Source organism: Ceratotherium simum, chromosome 30, assembly GCF_057802395.1.
Source record: "Ceratotherium simum simum isolate JZ-2026a chromosome 30, ASM5780239v1, whole genome shotgun sequence".
NCBI lineage: Eukaryota > Metazoa > Chordata > Mammalia > Perissodactyla > Rhinocerotidae > Ceratotherium > Ceratotherium simum.
This window is the reverse complement of record NC_141929.1, coordinates 2,831,621-2,852,282: the sequence shown is the minus strand read 5'-3', so window position 1 is coordinate 2,852,282 and position 20,662 is coordinate 2,831,621. Positions and strand designations below refer to the sequence as shown.

General features: G+C 43.9%; 1 protein-coding gene across 1 annotated transcript in view; it reads right to left on the bottom strand.

Annotated features, from left to right (window-relative positions):
* The window catches only part of KLHDC4 (kelch domain containing 4), a 48,606-nt gene that overhangs the window by 14,046 nt on the left and 13,898 nt on the right, over positions 1–20,662 (bottom strand). The window contains exons 5-6 of the mRNA XM_004437039.2: positions 16,682–16,818; positions 986–1,078 (exon numbers count right to left, since the gene is read on the bottom strand). Coding sequence (XP_004437096.1) covers positions 986–1,078; positions 16,682–16,818 — 230 coding nt within the window. The remainder of the gene's footprint in view (positions 1–985; positions 1,079–16,681; positions 16,819–20,662) is intronic.

The window sequence follows — 20,662 nt, the reverse complement described above, 5'->3', positions numbered from 1 at the left end:
AGGATTTATGTTCATGAGCCAGGAACTATCAGAAAAAATATGTGCAAACAGATCCATAATGAGACAAAAGTCTGAGTAGTGCCACCACAATTGATAAATTGACGGTATTATTTTTTAAAGGACTCGGAGAAAGAGAGGAGAGCATAAAACAAGGCACACAGCGAGAAAGACATCATCCCCTTCTCTGACATGGCACACGGTCAAAGGAAGAGCCCTGCAAACACAGCCTCACCAGGCGTTACAACACTCTGGACGTTTTACCCAAAACATTATGTATTATGATGCCAATAGGAATACTAACCTAGTTACCATGTGTCTTATCTTTCTGGATTGAACTAAGGACATTCAAGAGGGTATCTGTATAGATGGCAGGATTAAAACAATCAGAACCTGAGAGCGTAGCCTGGGAACCCACTGTGGCTTGTACCGACGTTAACTGAGGCCTCTCTTCAGACTCTACTGCAGAACATGGGCTATCACTGCACCCTGCAGCAGGGGGAATTTTTAAATTATTTTAGCCCAGTAGCTCTCAAAGTGAGGTGCCCTGGCCAGCAGCATCAGCATCACCTGGGAGCTTGCAGAAACGCAGATTCTCAGGCCCAACCCCAGGTTTACTGAGTCAGAAACCGGGTAGGACCCTGCAACCAGAGTTTTAACAAGCCCTCCAGGGGATTCTGGACCAGTTCGAGAATCCTGTTAGGCTGCCCACATCATTTGCAGGGTTTGATGCAAAACAAAAATGTGGGGCCCCTTGTTCAACAATTATTAAGAATTTCAAGACAGTGACAGCAGAACATTAAACTAAGCTTGGGGCCCTCCTGACCACGGGGGCCTGTGCGGCTGTCTCAACCACATGCCCAAGTAGTTGGCTGTGGTTTTAGGGGATGGGTGGCATTTTCCATGTGTATTCAGAATGGTTCTTTCCATAAAAAGTCCACCCCTTACTGTTCCAGGAAAGAAAACTCTTCCTGCTACTGGTACCAACCTTGTACTCTCATGGAAGCCACCAAAAAGGATTAACTGTCTCTTCCAGGCTACCATCCGATGTCCACTCCGACCTGAAGGACCCCCTGGAGATCTAAAATGGAAAAAAAAAAAAAAAGACCACTTTTTACACCAATTTCTGTTTCATGAGCACTTACTGAGTACCATTTAATTTGACCACAAGCTACCAAAACCATCCTGAGTTCAGCTAGCTACTATAAACTTCTAGAATAAAACATGAGGAAATGTCCATGACCTTGGAGTAGATAAACATTTCTTAGATAGATCATACTAAACTGACTCCATCAAAATAAAAATCTTCAGCTGTTCAAAATAAACCATTAAAAAATAAAATGGCAGGGCCGGCCCCGTGGCTTGGTGGTTAAGTGCGCGCGCGCTCCGATGCCGGTGGCCTGGGGTTCGGATCCCGGCGCGCAGCGAGGAACCACTTCTCCGTCCATCCTGAGGCCGAGTCCCACATACAGCAACTAGATGGATGTGCAGCTATGACATACAACTATCTACTGGGGCTTTGGGGGGAAAAAATAAATAAATAAAATCTTTAAAAAAATAAAATAAAAAAAATAAAATGGCAAGTGATGGACTGGGAGAAATATTTGCAAACATACATCTGACAAATGGCTTGTATCCAGAATATGTAAAGAATTCTTACTGGCTTATTATTAGTAAGATAAACAACTCAATAAAAATACAGGCAAAAGATCTGAACAGAAAGTTCACACAAGATATAAAAAGATATACAAATGGCCAATAAAAACATGAAATGATGCTCAAACATCATTAGTTGTCAGTTGTTTTGTTAACTAACTAAAACCACAGTGAGTTCCTCCTGCACACCGTGAGACTGTCTAAAACAAAAAGCCAGTATCCATTGTTGACAAGGCCATGAAGTGACTGGAGCTCACCCAGTCACACAGCAGTGGAGAGAGTGTGAAATGGGACCCCCACTGTGATGACTCCTTATCATGTGGAACACAGACTTAGCAGACAGTCTAGCAACCTGACATCAGCTATTTACTCAAATAGTGCATACAATGACCTATAGACAAACATTTTAGAGAAGCTTTATTCATAACTTTCAAAACCTGGAAGCAGTCAAGAGGTGCTTCAATGAATGAAGAGATAAACAAAGTGTGGTGCGTTCATACGATGGAATGCTTGTCAGCAACAAAAAGGAACCACCTCCTGACACGCACCGCACTACGGACAGATCTCAAAAATATCATGCTCAACAGATAAGTTTGTTCAAAATAATAATGGCAACAATTTATTCGATTATGTATGCTTTTATACATTCACTTATGTAAGTTATATATAAGTGAAATGAGTGACAGTGATGATAAAAGGAATGGGGGGAAGGAACTGGGATTATTTTGCTATTATAAGGTACTCACACTACTCATGAAGTGATAGTGTTATTTGAAAGTAGACTTGGATTAGTTGTAAATGTATATTGCAAACTTGAGGGCAACCACTAAAAAAAGTAAAAAAAAGAAGTATAACTGATATGCTAAGAAAGGAGAGAACATGGAATCATATAAAATGCTCAATTAAAATCACCAAAGGCAGAAAAAAAGCAAAAGACAAACACAGGAACAAAGAACAAGGGCAACAAATAGAAGACAGTAACAAATATGGTAGATATTAATCCAACTATATCAATAATCACTTTGAATGTCAATGGCCTAAAGGCACCAATTAAAAGACAGAGATTGTCAGGGTGGATCAAAACAAGACCCAGCTCTAGGTAGTTTACAAGAAATCCACTTTAAATATAAAGAAACATATAAATTAAAAGTAAACAGATGGACACAGACATACCATGCTAACACTAATCAAAGGAAAGTAAGAGTAACTAAATTAATTTCAGACACAGGGGACATCAAAGCAAGAAAAGTTATCTGGGATTTAAAAGGACATTACATAATTATAAAGGGGTCAATTCTCTAAAAAGACAATAATTTTTAACATGTATGCACTGAACAACAGAGCATCACACTATGTGAGGCAAAAACTAATAGAATTGCAGAGGAGAAAAAGATGAATCCACTATCACAGTTGGAGAATTCGATGCCCCGCTCTCAAACATGGACAGATACAGCAGGCAGAGAGCACTGAGGACAAAGCTGAACTCAACAACACCATCAATCAACTGGATATACAGTCAGGCGTCACTTAACAAAGGGGATACTTCTGAGAAATGCATTGTTAGGTGATGGCGTTGTTCTGCAAAGATCACAGAGCGCACTTACACAAAACTAGATGGCACAGATGGTACTAATTTTAGGGGCTCACCATCGTATATGCAGTCCATTGTTGACCGAAACAGTTATATAGCACATGACTATAATTGACTTCTACTGACTACTTCATCCAACAACAGTAGAATACACATTTTTCTCAGGCTCACATAGAACATTCACCAAGACAGACCATATTGTGGGCCAGAAAACACACTGTAACAAATTTAAAAGAATAGAAATCATACAATGTCTGCTCTCAGACCATAATGGAATTAAACTAGAAATTAATAACAGAAAGATAACTGGAAAATCCCAAAATTACGGAGATTAAACAACACACAGAATTCTAAATAACACATGGGTCAAAGAAAAAATATCAAGAGAAATTAAAAAATATTTTGAACCAAATGAAAATGAAAACACAACTTATCAAAATTTGTGGGATGCAGTAAAAGGAGTGCTTAGAAGGAAATTTATAGAATTTATAGAATGCATGTATTAGAAAAGAAGACAGATCTAAAATCTATAATAAAGTTTCCACCTTAGGAAACTGGAAAAAGAGGAAATTAAACCTAAAGTAAGCAGAAGAAAATAAATAATAAGGATTAGAGCAGAAATTAATGAATCTGAACACAGGAAATAGAGAAAAATCAACAAAAGCTGGCTCTTTGAAAAGATCAGTAAAATTGATAAGCTTCTAGCCAAGCTAAGATAGGGGAAAGACGACACAAATTACTAATATCAGAAATGAAAGAGGGGACATCACTATAGATCCCACGGAAATTAAAAGGATAATAAAGGAATACTATGACCAACTCTATGCCCACAAATTTGATAACCAGATAAAATGGACCAATTCCTTGCAAGACACAATTTGCCAAAACTCACACAAGAAGAAACAGATAATCTGAATAGACCTATATCTATTAAACACATTGAATCAATAATTCAATCAACCTTCCAAAATCTAAAGCACCAGGCCCAGATGGTTCACTGGTGAATTCTACCAAACATTTAAGGAAGAAATTATACCAATCCTCTACGATCTCTTTCAGAGGACAACTTCTATCCTCTATCTATCATTACCCTAATACCAAAACCATTCTAAGACATTACAAGAAAAGAAGACTACAGACCAATCTCTCTCATGAACATAGATGCAAAAATCCTCAACAAAATATCAACAAATCAAATCCAAAAAAGGATAAAAAGATTTATACATTATGACCAAGTGGGATTCAACCTAGGTATGCAAGGCTGGTTCAACCATTCAAAAATCAATTAATATAATCCATCGCATCAACAGATTAAGAAACAAAAATCATATGACCATATCAACAGATGGAGAAAAAACATTTAACAAAATCTAACACCCAATTCATGATAAGAACTCTCTCAGTAAGATAGGAATAGAGGGGAACTTGCTGAACTTGATAAAGATCTATAAAAACCTACAGCTAACATCACACTGGATGAGAAACTCAAAACTTTCCCACTAAGATCAGGTACGAGGCAAGGATGTCCACTCTCACCGCTCCTTTTCAACATCATACTGGAAGTCCTTGTTAATACAGTAAGGCAAGAAGAGGAAATAAAAAGTATATATACCAGGAAGGAAGACATACAACTGTCTTTTTTCACAAACGACATGATCATCCATGTAGAAAATCCAAAAGAAGTGACAAGAAAACTCCTGGAACTACTAAGCGATTATAGCAGGACGTAGGCAACAAGGTCAACTGTTTTCCTATATACCACCAATGAACAAGTGAAATTTGAAATTAAAAACAATACCATTTACATAAGCACCCCCAAAAATGAAATACTTAGGTAGAAATCTAACAAAATGTGTACAAGATCTATATGAGGAAAACTACAAAACTCTGATGAACAAAATCAAAGACGAACTAAATAAATGGAGGAACATTCCATGTTCATGGATAGGAAGACTCAGTATTGTCAAGATGTCAGTTCTTCCCAACTTGATCTAGAGACTCAATGCAATCCCAACCAAAATCCCAGCAAATTATTTTGTGGATATCAACATAAAGAATCTAAAGTTTATGTGGAGAGACAAAAGACCCAGAATAGCCAACACAGTACTGAAGGAGAAGAACAAAGTTCAAGACAGCGTGGTGTTGGCGAGAGAATAAACAAATAGATCAATGAAAAAGAACAGAGAGCCCAGAAAGAGATCCCCATAAATATAGTCAACTGATCTTCGACAAAGAAGCAAAAGCAACACTGGAGCAAAGACAGTCTCTTCAACAAATGGTGCTGGAACAACTGGACATCCACATGCAAAAGAATGAGCCTAGACACAGACCTTACGACCTTCCCAAAAATTAACTCAAAATGGGTCACAGACCTAAATGTAAAATAATTGATAAGCTAGACTTTATTAAAATTTAAAACTTCTGCTCTGCAAAAGACAATATCAAGAGAATTAGAAGAAAAGCCACAGCCTGGGAGAAAATACTTGCAGAAGACACATCTGATAAAGGACTGTTATCCAAAATACACGAACAACTCTTAAAACTCAACAATAAGAAGACAATCTGATTAAAAAAGAGCCGACACCGACCTGGTCATCCAGGCACACTCCCTAGATTCTTACAGATTACAAGCCTCAAGTCCTATGTCGGAATCAAATCCCCTCTAGGGTCCTCTGCTCACGCCAAAGGCGTTTTGCACTGGTTGCTCTCTAGGCCTGGCTCTCTCACCTACAGAATCCAGCCATCAAGTCCAGCTCCCCCACAAAGACCTCAGCAACTCCAGGCTGCGAAGGATGGTGACAACCTGAACCACATAGTTCAGCACTTATTTATACAATGTATTATTCTCCATTTATTTTTGTGTATTCTATATAGCTTCCCCCAAAACCAGGTGCCCTAAAAAATACATCAATACACAGAATCTCAAAATGAAAAGGAGGCTCAAGCTGCCCCATCCAAATATCTCCCCTTTAGCAAATTTTGGATGAACAGTTTATTACACGTCACTATGAGGACCCCAGATCTTCCCTTATCCCCATCCAGAACAAATTCCATTCTTCTCATCTTTCTTCAAATGCCTGACATACTGCTCTCTCTCCCCTAACGCTCTCGGTTTATTAACGTCCCTTTTAATATGTCACTCAAAATGACCACTGTGCTTGCCAATGGAAAGGCAACCAAAGGTAATCAATACCTCAATGTGACATTTAAGCATTAGCCTTTGGGGAGCCTCCTCATAGGCTGATGCCTACTGGGATTACAAAGTACAAAATCCCTCTCTCCTACTAGCAAGGGCAGATTTTAAAGTCATATCTCTTAATCCTATACTTACAGGCAACCTACAAGGGAAACCTGCCCCACTTCAATTTCATCTTGTTAGATTTGGTACACAGAGATAATTTTGGATACTGAATCTGTCAACCAACTTATCTGCTCTCCCTCTTCGCTGAGTATCACCCACAAATTTAGTAGGCATGTTTTCTTACCCAAATTCATGATAAAAATACCAAATGGACAAGGCTCAGAAGGAGGGTCTGGGCATGCCATGACAGCCCTGGGGTTGCTGGGCGCTGACCCCAACTGCACACTCTGCACGGGGGATGGGGTGGGCAGAGCAGTGCTGTCCTGGGGGCTGGCCCCACTCCTCAGGCTGAAGCAGACGGCACGACATCTCCACGCCATCTGTGCTGGGTGCTGAGCAGATGGGCACCCCACACTGCTGCCGCCCAGTAGAGAAGGTGAATGAGAAGGAAAACACCCCATGTGCTGGGCGAGAAGCAAGTCCCCCTTGTGAGAAGTTTTCTGATATAGTACTTAACAAGTACAATCTGAGGAAGGTTTTCATTCAACAACTAAACTAGTCTCATCACTTCCAATTCTACTGCAAAACAAGTTACACAGAAGAGCTTGAATGCTACCAGTGTTAGTCCAGTAACCATGAACCTAAAATAAAGGCCCAGTGACCTGCGGACACAGCGCCAGTAAGCCGTCATCTACAAATGACTGCCCACCGCCGAGACGTGCCAGGTTAAGGGCCTCCTGCCAGCTTCCTGGCCACGAATCTGACGGGTGTTTTGTCAACTCATTTTTTGAGGCAGCAGCCAAGTACCACTTGTTTTGTAACCAAAAGGGAAAAAAATCTTCTATAAAAAGACCCCTTTAAAAAAAATAAAGCCATCCAAAAAAGCCCGTTTATATTTGAATCTCCAACAGGCACTTTTCAATTGCCATGACTCCTAAATATGGAGTCGTAAAAAATTAACATGTCCTACTTGGCCAGATCTATATGTGGCACAAAAACACACGTGTAATGTTGTGGGAGTAAGTGTTTCAGCGCATCTGAGTTCTGTGCAGAACGGCATTCCAACAGGGTGAGCTGCCACTCAGCATCACCTAGGCCCCTTGCAATGGGCCGCTGTGGTGACATTTACAGAAAATGCACAAGCATCAAATAACTCTATGTGCGTAGGGTACAAAGAGGGCGTTAAGCACTAGATACGCAAATGCCTCCCCGAGTTATATTCAAGTTTACACCTTACAAAAGTGTACGCTGTGGCACCATGCTGCACCAGGGAGCCCCGAGACACTTAACAGAGCAAAGGAACAATTTCTCTCGGAATCCTTGTGAATCAAGGTCGCACAGGCCGACCTGACAGGGTACTTCCTCTAGTGGCTCATCCTCAGAATAGAAAAGGTCCCTCCTCCAAGAATAGTTACAACCCAGCCCCAGCAGGAAGGCTGTGTAAGAGCATCTCCCTTTGCATTTCAAACAGCGTGCCTTTGGAATTCAGCCCCACTTCTCCAAGTATCAATCAGTCAACGGAGTTTGAGCTTTGTAAGTAGAGTGTTTAATCACATTGTAGGGAGTAATTAGTAGCAGTCTCTATAATCCAGGCAGCCTATCAAGCTGTGTCCTTGTTTTATTTTTATTTTCACTGTTACCATTAATAATAAAACCACCATTTGTGGAATGTTTACTCTATGCTAGGCCAGCCCTTTTATGTGCATTTATTCCTCACAACAAACACGTGGTGCAGATGTGACCTCTAATCCCATTTACAGAGGAGAAAATCAAGACTTAAGAGTCAAAAACACACTAAGCTGGCCAGCGGCAGAGCCAGAATTTAAACCAAAGCAGTCTGGTCCCAGAACCCGCCCTTTCAACCACCAATTAAGACACTAAACCAACCAGATGAAGTCAGAGGTCCCAGCACTAATGACAGCTATGGGCCAAAACACTGACCACTGACCTGAATGGCAGCTTTCGCTTTCACATGCCCTTTGCCTCACGGCTTAGTGTTTCTCCACATAGTCACACTCCACCTGTGTGCTGCTCCTCCCTGGGTCCTCCCTGCCTCCCTCCACACAAGCACATCAGGGGTGACGGTCAGCCAGCAGGGAAGGAAGAGGGGCCTACACAGCTTCTGCGTCCACTGCTGTGGGCGCCTGGTTTCACTCAAGCTGCTGCGTGGCTGTTAATAAAACCCGCCTCGCTGTGGAGCCCAGAGCCTTCGGACCACCAGCCCAACTAGCTCACTACAGAACCCAGAGAGCAGAGATGTGTGTTTCTATTTCCAAACACGCATGTCACACCCCAAGATTCACATACATTGCAATTATGAGGCACAGTCTGATTTCAGCTAACTCGTAATTGCCCTTCGCAACAGGATCGTAAAAATAACTTTGAATCATTTTGCTAACGATTCTTCTTTTCTAGGATGTTAACTTTTCTCAGACACACTTTAAGATACATATACACTGAATACATGCGAATACTGAATACTTCAGTATTTCCTGAAGACCAAACATTGGCTCCTTTCTCAAATCAAGAGAAAATAGTGCACACACACACGCACTTATCCATTTATGTACATTTTTTTCATTCAACCAACTTTTATTCATCACCTACTAAGTGCTTCAATGCTATAAAAATGTATTCGTTGTACACAAATGTTCACAGCAGCGTTACTCACGAGAGCGGAAAAGTGGAAACAACCCAAATGTCCATCAATGAACGAATAAACAAAATGTGCTCTTTCCATACAATGGAATATTATTTGGCCATAAAAAAGAATTAAATACTGATATGTGCTGCAGAATGGATGGACCTTAAAAACATGATGCTAACTGAAAGTCAGTCCCAAAAGAACAAATACTGTAGGATTCACATCTAGGATGTTATGTGAAGTACCTAGAATAGGCAAATCCACAGAGATAGAAAGCAGGTTAGGGGTTCCCAGAGACTAGGGGGAAGGAGGAATGTGGGGTGAGTGGAAGGAGTTTTTTTGGGGTGATGGAGACGCTTTAAATTTAGACAGCAGTGATGGCTGCACAACTCTGTGAATATGCTGGAAACCACAATTATACATTTTGAAAGGGTGATATCGTATGAGAACAACATCTGAAGAAGCTGAGCTCTGTGGTAGCCTGGCCTCCCTCTGTTTGTGGTTTGAGTCACTGGTGAGGAACTAGGGTGGCCGCAGCCTCAGAAATAAAGGGAGGAAGGGTGCCAAAACCTTTCTCCCCTTGCCCAGCTGCGCCTCCTGCAGGGTGGGGAGAAGACTGGGGTTCAGCTTCAGAGACGCCGGCTGTTAAGTGTGCAGGCTGACCCAACCAAACTTGAAACAACAGGCAACCGGAACCGACAGGGCCGGCCCACTGTGACTAAAGAGGGGGTCCAAGCGCGGGAGCACCCTGTCTTATTACACAGGCAATTCCTCTCCCGTGGGCTCCGCTGGCCCCCAGCTCTGCTGCCATCACAGAGAAGTCCCACCAGAGCCAGAAGTACCAGCGGGAGACTGGGGGTGTGGGACAGACGGAAGGAACGAGGGCATTCCCCCCTCCCCTGCCTCAGCCCCTTGTCAGGAGCACTGGCATCTCCTCCAGCTCCAGAGCTTCCCCATCTGCCTCGTAGCCCACCAGTGGGATGTTCCTACTGTTCTGCATCCTCCACCACAGGTGTGACCACCCCTTCATGCTTTCCTCATCAGACCCTCACTGATACATTCATCTTTGTCAAAGGAAAGATCTTAGCAAACACCAGATGCTGGCTGTTATGAGCTGAATGTTTGTGTCCCTGCAAAATTCATATATTGAAGCCCTAACTCCCAGTGTGATGGTATTTGGAGGTGGGACCTTTGGGAGGTAATTAGGGTTAGATGAGGTCATGAGGATGGGGCCCCCATAATGAGATGAGTGCCCTTATATGAAGAGGAAGAGAGAAATCCTTCCATGAACAAGGAAAGGCCACGTGAGGACACAGCGAGAAGGCAGCTGTCTACCAGCCAGTAAGTGGGCCCTCACCAGACACTGAATCTGCTGGCACCTTGATCTTGTACCTCCCACTTCCAGAACTATGAGAAATACACGTCTGCTGTTTAAGCCCGCAGTCTATGGTATTCTGTTATAGCAGCCCGAGCTGACTAAGGCACTAGGCTGCCTAGTGTCTCACTGTTTCAAGGTTGCTTTTGATGATAATCACAGATATACCTTCAATTATCAGCCACTCACCTGTTAAATGGAAGAGAAAAGGTGATTCTTTCAATCCTTTCCTCTTCCCAGCCCCTCTGCCCATCCTGACCTATTACACATGGTAAAGGCTTCCGCACCATAAGTAACAGAGCAGGTGGGCAAATGCTGGTCCTGCCTTTGCCGTCCAACTTCCATCCCACTCACACAGGTGTACACACATTTACAACAAACACACCTCACCTTCCTTCCTACCCCTGGAGAAGATGCGGCTGGGGAAGGGGAGAAAGACTGCATATTTTATAAAAATAAAAACACTACTATATATAGAATTGATGTTGCCAAATCAGGCCTTTTGTATTATTTTTTTAAATCAGGGCAGTTCTGCAGGCACCTCCCACTGAAGACAGAGACTCAAGAAATCTTGAAATATCTGTTAGAGCTGGTCCTACACATCCCATGTAAAATGAGGTTCTTGTGTCCGCACTAGGCATCCGGTGCACAGTCCCGCTGTTAAATGAGGAAACTCGCAGGCACTGGTTGTTCAAGGCACCCCCTTCAATGACCTGATAGGGAGTTTGCATCACTAACCTCAGAAGAACAGTTCTTCCTAACTACTCTGGGGCGGGCCCTGTCTGTTCCTCCTGTTGAGGTACAATTGCCTCCCCAGAGGACAGTTTCCTCAGACCAGCAGACACAAGGATGGGCTGGAGGCACTCGCTGTATCAGGAAGCTTAACTCGAATCAGAACATCAGCATCGAAGACACACATAAACAGTCACGCGCCACATAACGATGCTTCAGTCAACAACGGACCATATTTATGACGGTGGTCCCAGAAGATCAGTACCATGAGCCCAGGTGTGGAGGAGGCTATACCATCTAGGTTTGTGTAAGTACACACTATGATGTTCACACAACAGAGAAATCACCTAACAACACATTTCTGAGACTGTATCCCCGTCATCAAGTGACACACGACTGTAAATCAAAAGTCATCAGCTTTCAAGAAGGAATCCATCCTGCCCTCCCACAAGAAAAACCAGTTTAAAAGCCAAGAAAGGGAGTAAACACTCCAGATGCTGATGTAATGTGGCCTCTGCTGGCCTTTACCAATATGTAACCTTTCCCACTCTCAGTCTCCCCAGTGTGAACCTACCCCCACGGGAGTGAAGAGCATTTACTAAAAAAATGAATGCAGAGTGCCAGGACAAATCCTGGTAACTAAATGAATTCAGTTCATAGTGAACTCTTCCTGTACTTTTCAAGTGATATGAGCCCACATCATGTGCATTCTCCCAAGCTGAGCGATCTTTCCCAGAAACGGTAAAAATCAATCTTCATTTTGGCTGAATCTCCTTACCTTTTCTTTTAGATCAGTAAGAAAAAAGTTACAGAGGATAAACTGCCAGCAGTCATCCTCTTTCAACAGCAACCACTATGTCAGTGTACTAATAACCAAGTCCAATTACAAGCGGCAGCAGCTCTAAGTCAAAATCCCACACACTGTAACTAGTCCAAGGAACCAATACAGACTTTAATAATTAGTCTACCTGCACTTTCCCACGGTTATTCTGGGCCCCATCAATCAAGCCAATCAAGGCAGTTGGGGTGATGTTTTCATTTTGTAATAATTAGTAAATTACAAAAGCAATACCTACACTATTTTAATTGTTAAGGATCTAAGAGGCCTTTTATGTGAATTTTCTTACTTCTAAAAGGGCAGCAGACATTTTCACATCAGTGCACAGCACTCAAAATAAGCATGAGACCCACCAGCAACTGAGGCCAATGGACTAGTAACCGAGGCCTCCAGCTGTAGTCCAGGGCCACATGGCTCAGGGTCCCTGCGGGGTGTGGGGGCAGGGGTTAATGTAAGATGCAGATACCCGAGCCCCATTTTAAACCTGCCCTGGATCAGACTTGATGTTCAGGGTGGAGTGTAGAAATGTGCATTTTAAAAGCTCCCTAGGTGCTACGTGGTGCACAAGAGCCCAAGAATCACTACTAGAGGTATTCTCTCAGCTCTGAGCCATCTCCCCAGGCTGACAAGTCTCCCAGCCACTACACAACTGACTCTTGCTGGGAAACCTGGACTGTTCTTTCTGGTACCTCTTCCAAAGGCAGATAAAGCCAGAACAACTGCTTATTCCGCAGGGCTGCCACCCACAGTCTCGTCTCTGCTACCCTGTGAAGTGATGGTGGATATGAGTAAGAACAACACTCAAACAAGGATACTGCGCACTGGGAATACAGAGCGCAGAGACAAAGGCCCCACACAGCAAGCGTGGGAGTGCCACGGAGCTCCCTGGGGACAACCATCAGACAGAGGTGAATGGCTTTAGGAACACACACACTCTTTGACTTTGCAATTCTAGTTCTAAGCCGTTGTAAACTTTACTGAAGAATAAAAATAACCTAACTAAACGGAGATAAGTACAATGTTCCTGATTGGGAAGACTGAGGATTAGAAACATGTCACTTCTCCCTAAGTGCAATCTATAAATGAAAGCAATCCAATCAAAATCCCATTGGAATGTTTAAAAACAGAACTTGAAAAACTGATTCTGAAGCTCATATGAAAAAAATGAGTGCACGACAAAGAAATCTTTAAAGTAAATGAGAAAAACCTTTGAGCTATCGAAATATACCACGAAGCTGTAGTGATTAAAATGGAGTGATACTAGAACAGGTGCCAACAGAAGATCAACGAATCAGAAGAAAACCTGGAAACAACCCAGACCTTTCGCCACGTGCATGTGCACACATGAGCAAGCATACACCCAGTTCTCTGGCCCACTTTGTAAGCTTTTTTCTCAGGCATGTGTTTTTCTGCATCTTGTGTTTTTGTACATATTTTTGTATATGCTTTTTTGTACAAAAAGAGAGGGAGTATTTCTTTAGGGTATAGTCCTAAAAGAGAATTTGGGGTCAAGGGGTACACACATTTAAAATTATGATGGCGTGACGGATACCACCAACATCTGACCACGGGAGTCCCTGCCTTCTTGCTGACACTGAGTAGCACTCACCTTTTCAGTGTTGGCCATTTGTGACTTGCCATTTTACCTCCTTTGCTCGGTTTTCCTCAAGCCACTTGTTGCTCACTACCTTACAGAAGGCCTCTATTTTGAACGCTGTAGGTACTTCCCCCCACCTGTCACTATTCTCAACTTTCCTGGGGCATCATTTCCCATACAAGACTGTTAATATTTCCTATTGTCAGATCTATCAATCTCTGTGGCTTCTGGTGCAGTGACTTGCTCAGGAAAACTCTCCTGAGATAAGCTTGTTTCCTACACACGGTGGGTTGTAGACAGCTGTCCCGGCAAGAGAAGGGGCCACACCAGAGGTACACGTTCCTCGATGGCCTCAAAGACGACATCTGGGGCGGGTGCAGGAAGGGTTGTGGCACAGGGACAGGTTAAGGCACCAAGTACTTGAGGAAGGCAGGAGCTCAGTGCCCACGTTTCAGGGTGGGAGACAAGAAGGACAGGGAAGTAGACGTTGCCATCACATAATAACCCATGCACACCATTTATAACTCTCTGCATCCCATCAGGGGCCTTGAAAACTGAGCAAGCCTCAAACATAAGGCCAAAAATATGTGAAGCAGTAGTAACCAAACTTTGCTGAGCAGCAGAAACACAGAAACTAAGCTGGTCATTTAAAATCTCCTGGCAAACAAAATACGAGACAGAACTGGGGACTTCCTGAGTTCCTGACTTGCACACCTGTACTCAACAGGCTGCACCTTTCTGGTCAGACGGACATTCCCACATGGCCCTTAGGTTCTGGTGAAACGCACCCGTCGCACCCTGGCCACCGAAGGGAAGAGCTCACAGCATCGCTCTGCCGGTCTCTCTGCTCATCTCACCCACAAAGAACCAGAGCTCATCACCCAGAAGGCTTGAAAAACAGCGATTTAGGCAAAAAAGACAAAAAATAAAGCACATAACCCTTTTCCTGCCCTACCACTCTATTTAGACTAAAACAGAGGGGTTAAGATGGCACTGAATTTTATCTTGGCAGTTTCACGTTAGTTTTCAATAGGTTCTACATACACACCTTTAAAAAATTCTCACATTTTAATTACAATAAGCAAGTATTCAAGTAATGAGAGACCTGTTTATCAGAGACATTTTCTGATTTAGGATGGATGCCTCAAATGCCATGTAAGTGTAATCAAGCCGACGGCACTGGGACACACAGCTTGAGTCATGCACTGAGGCCAGGGCGGCCATCTCTGGCTGGTTGGGGACACTGGCCACAGTGAGCTCTTCAAAGGACACTCCCCCAGTGACCACGCATCAATAGCGCCTCCCAGCTTCCTTGGAACAAACACCCACAATACATAGAACCAGAAGACGGAAGGCCACAAGAAAGCATGCCCGTCACGAAAGAGCTCAGAACGTCACTGCCGAAACAGCCCAGAGAAGTGCTACCGTCAACAGCAGGCCTTGCCGAGTAGCTCTTAGATGAGACACATTCTCTCACGGAGAGGGTTACTGTCCCTCACCCATCCATTATGGACGCAAGCTTCCAAAGCTGATACAAATGCTGTGGAAATATCAGGAATCAATCTGCCAAAAATGAACAAGCAAGCAAATAAGTAACAAATGGGTTTTTAAAGGAATTACTGAAGCAAAGCAAGAAAGATAACAAAGGTTACACGCTCTGGGCCTAAATGCTTTTTAAATTAAGGGGAAAATGACTAGGTTTCAACATATACATAACCAAATCAATCTTAATATGAAAATTGTTTCTTGATTCCTGTGCCTACAAGATAACGAACGCTTCCCAAAGCAAGTAAGAGAGGGCAATGAAGAAGTCAGGAATCAGGAATGCACACAAGGCTCTTTCTGGTTCTGATTTTATTAAGAGTGGCATCAAGTCCTTCTCCAGCAGGTCAACCGAGCTAGGGGAATCTACTGACACTGTCCACTTGCACAATGGACTCTTTGCATTGCGAGTTTAACAGTCTAAGCCTGAAGAGGATTACAGCAGGCTTCGACAGCCAGCATCAGCAGTCTCCTGAAAGGCTCATGGTCCAATAACCGAGCATGTCCTCCAGGGTGTGGTGCTCCCCGCCGACGAAAGTCCTAGGACCCGGAAACGGTTCTGCACCATAAGTGAATTCTGCAACACAGATGCCTTCTCTACTGAGGAGAGGGAACTCTGCTGCATTAACCGTAGACAGTACCCTGCAATCACGGCACACGCAGCCTGGCAATCGGGCATTGTACCCAGAAGGATAAAGCCACTAACTCCACTTTCAATCTGTCATTCTACCAAGTTTCTTCTCATAAATAATTTATGCACAGATAAACCGTCTGTGTCTCTACATAGAGAGGCGGGTGTGCAGCTCTGACCACTGAGACACCCGTGGTCAGTGTGCAGTGGTAAACGTGACAACCATGCATCAATGTCACCCACAGGTGCAGAAACCAAGCACCAGCAATGGCAGAGCCCAGTTTACTGAAGAGCCTTGTAGAGGCTTCCCCCTCCTTCCTCTCACCAGCTCCACTATTTTACGTCAACTAGACCTAGACAGAGCACTCCCTTTTAGTAAATACCACAGCTCCATTTCCAGCAAGTCGAAACCCAGCGTTGCCTCTAAGGGGATAAACAGATGGCCCAGAAGGAGAACCACATTAAAATATGATGCTGACGAGGGGAGGAATGAGAAAATAAGCCTAGGCACAGCGCTGCTCCCCAAGATCCCGGCAACACCTTCAACAAAGCCAGGCGTCAGGCAGCCATCACCAGGCCCCACTTCTCTGTGAAGGGTCCAGAGAAAACTCGAGCTCTTTTCCTACCTCAGACCAGCAGGTCTAGTCTCTCAGGGCTCTGCAGTCCACGCTCCTCGGAGCCCCAGATTCTACAAGATCCAATTGCGTCTCCTGAACTCAGAGTGCTGGCATGGGACAGAAGCTGGCCCAGAGGTCGGGCTCGTCACCCAGGCCTTACCTGACTTGCTCCCAGGTCTTGGTGGCCAAATGCAGGACCCACAGATCCTTGTAGTGGTAGAACTGCTCTCCGTCGGGAGAAGCAAACTCCCCTCCAAAGATCCACAACTGTCCGCCACCTTGAGGCACCACCACCGCCTGTTAAGAGAGGTGACAGGTTAGGATGCAGCTCTCTGCCAGCTCCATGAGTGGGGACCAGCACTGGCACCATCTACCACAGCACCACACAGGGTAGTTTCAGCCGGCACGCACACTCGGCCATCATCTTCTGCCTTTGAGGGGAAAATTCCTGAAAAATTCCTCATACAGCAAATCCGCCTAAGTCAAAAGTCTAATAAACTTTCATGCATTCCTGGTTGCAAAATTAACATCCACTTAGATTTAGACAACCCCATATCCCATTAAAAGGGACACATTTATGTCAAAAGTTCACATTAGTTATAACACAAACTGACAGTATTTTCTTTTTATTAAATATCTATAATAAAGCTGTTTACTTGCCCTCATTAACCCCTTTCCTAGCTATTAAGCACTGTATACCTAAAACTACACTAATGAATAACATATGTGTACTAGGGAATGCTTATGTAATGTTATTAACGTTTATTTTTAAAAGATTTAAGCATAACAGTAAAGGCAAACAGAAGCAGGGAAAATGATGCCTTCAGGCCACCCGCTGCAGGAAGCGCTCACTATCCTGTATCCTGAACAGCCACTGTCAGCACGGGAGAAGCAGAAGAGAGAGCAGCACGTAAGCCATGCCAACCAGGCACCATGCAACATCAGACTTTCGAGACCCACATGTGCACATTTCAAAGTATTACTGGGCTTAGCAGAATATCAAAACACTTACAGAACAAACGGTCCACAGACACATCATGAACCAATGTGGCGATCTGAGGGGGGAGGTAACTGAGGATGGGAACTCCAGGGCTCACATCCCATGAGCAGAATTATACTTCACATTCTCAAGGTTACTCATTAACTCATCAAAGATGAAGCAAGAACACCCAACATCCCACACTCCGCATCAGAAATACAAGGACGAAAACACAAGACTTTGCCCAAGCCATCCTGGTGTTCCTACAGTGACCACGTGGTTGAGTTCTCCATCACCCCACAGAAAGCTCCGTCTCCACGAGGTGAGGGCAATGTTGACTCTCGATTGGGATTGCTGTGCTAGATCCCCCTTAAGAGGAGAAAAAGCAAGTCAAAGTGTGTGATTAAAAAGGCCTTTCCAGGGCCGGCCCCGTGGCTTAGTGGTTAAGTGAGCGCGCTCCACTGCTGGCGACCCGGGTTCCGATCCCGGGCTCGCACCGACGCGCTGCTTCTCCGGCCATGCTGAGGCCGCGTCCCACATACAGCAACTAGAAGGATGTGCAGCTATGACACACAACTATCTACTGGGGCTTTGGGGGGAAAAAATAAATAAAAAAAAAAAGGCCTTTCCAGAAAAGGAAAAATATCTGTAAGGGAACATATCTCAGATTGCCAAAGTAAGAGCAAATGCTATTTCACATAAGATAACCCTTACCAATGCAAATACAAGAAACACAGATTTGGAGACTTTTAAAGGCAATTTATAGACTATCTAGTCCAGGGCTTTGGCGTTTTGGGTTGGATTGCTGAAGCAGTGGAATTCTTTCTCCAAACAAAAGCCTAAGTGAAGATAAAAGGTGGCACAAATAAAACGGGAACCCCTCCCCTAGAATTCCAGAAGCTCGCCTCCTCCTCACCCCATGGACACTCCGATTCCTAGCCCTGACCTCGTTTGGAACACCTGGCCTGTCTCGTCTCCTTCTCAGGGCCTGCCTTCTCTGAGGTTCTGCTGAAGGCCCAGGACTCAGAGGCCACATCAGAACCACCCATGACCGCCTGAACCCACCAGAACCACACAACCCACCGGCTGGTCAGTGACGGACAGAGCCCTCCTCTGTCGAGAACTCATTCAGTGACGTACCACTTGGTTCACTGTTTCAATGACAGTCACAACTTGCCTCGTTTTATGGTTAGCTAACCCATAAACCGAGTGTGTGAGGTTTTTCCATTTCACGGAAATGACTTCTCCTGTTAAGTACCCCAGAAACGTGGGGTGTAATGCTCAGTCAGTCAACCCTTGGCACAGAGCAGGCACTGGGCCAGCCTGCCCTGGGAGTCACCAGCCACGGGGTCCAGGCAGCAAAGCAGATCACGCGGGCATGTCCCTCATGCCAAGGGGGTGCTGATGGGAAACAACCGAGGGGCCTTCTGGCCAGGAGCTTGGAAGCAGAGGCCACAGCAGCAGGCACAGTGTGGCCGGGGCGGGGGAGCATGTCAGGTGCTGCTGGATGCCAGGATGCTCCTGAGCATTCTGTGTGAATGCCTACCTGCTCTCACAGACATCCACACAAAAGCACCCACTGGGCAGGTCAGACGGTGCTTCCCAGGAGGCTCCATCTGTGGGCACCCTCTGAGCACCCCAGAGCTTCCACTGCAGCGCAGGTCCTGCACCCTGCCTAGAGCTTAAGAACACTGCAGAACTGCGGCTCTGTCTCTGATGCCGCTCCTGCCCTGGACTAACTGGAGAGTCCTGGTGGCATACTTATGGTTGACACGACCCCCCCACTCCATTTTCAGTCAGTTTTGTGTGCATCACCTCAGCACAGATGACTGACCTATAAAGGGACAAGCCAGTTTCCTATCACTCTAAAACCCCCGTAGTGCTAGAGGAAAGAAACTCATCATCTCAAGTCTTTAAAGCAGACATGATGATGAGCTCAGGCCCAAATCTAACACATTTTTTTAGTTTTAATGAAGTTAGGTGGTACATTCATGTTACACAATACAATGGAGTTTTGTAATATCATGTTATAGAAGACAATTTAATGCCACAGGATAATACTACAAATAATGCATCAAATGGAAAGAACAATCTAGAAAAAATGTGTGAATATATGTATGTGTATACATGTATGTATTCCAACGAATATGAAATACAGATGTGTAGAAATACAAATTATACGTCAGAGAAAAGATGCAAAAAATTTAAATTAGCAGTTCTGGAAGAATGGACATGGACTTTTCCTTTTTATTCTTTTCATTTTTTTCACAATAAATATTTATTACTTACATAATCGGTTTTTAAAGTCATTCTTAAAAAATGAAGTCAAACTCCAGGCAAGAAAACAGAGACTGTACAAAAGCCAGAGCTCGTCTTCCACATCCCATCCCCCATCTCTGTCACAGTAACAGGCCCTCGTGTCAGGACTCTAGGGACCATATGAAGGCGGATTGATGGCCAGTGAGGGCTTTGTATTAACTACTCTTCAAAGATAGTGAACATAAAGAAAAAATTAACACATTCCTCAAGAGAAGATTAAATCCATAAAGACACAGGCATAAAACTTCCACTCCTGACCAGGACGGAGCAACAGGTACCACACCAGCCCTCCCACTGTAAACCAGGAGCCAACTAGACAAAATCCATGAAGCAATACAATCAGACAGAGGAAGGAAAACATGAACATAATAAATAAACATGGAAACAATAATCACGAACCAAACAACTTCTAGAGCTGAAGAATACTGTATGTAAAATGAAAAACTCACAAGTTCACAGCACATCCACTGACCATGAAGGGCAATAAAAGCCATCCAAAATGAAGACAAAAGAGAAAAAAGACTGGGGAAAAAACAAAGGACAGAGATACACTGCCCGTTGGATAACATTAAACAGTCTAACATACATGTAATAGAACCCCCCAAAAATCACAAAGGTACATCAAAATCAAATTGCCGAAAAACCAAAGACAAAGAGAAAATCTTTTAAGCAGCCTTAGAGGGGAAAAAAGACACACTGAATACAGGAGATTAAGATGAGAATGACCACTGACCTCTCACTAGAACGATGTAAGCCAGAAAACAGAACATCTTTCAAGTGCTAAAAGAAAACAGCTGTCAACCTAGAATTCTGTATCTAGCAAAATATCCTTCAAAATGAAAG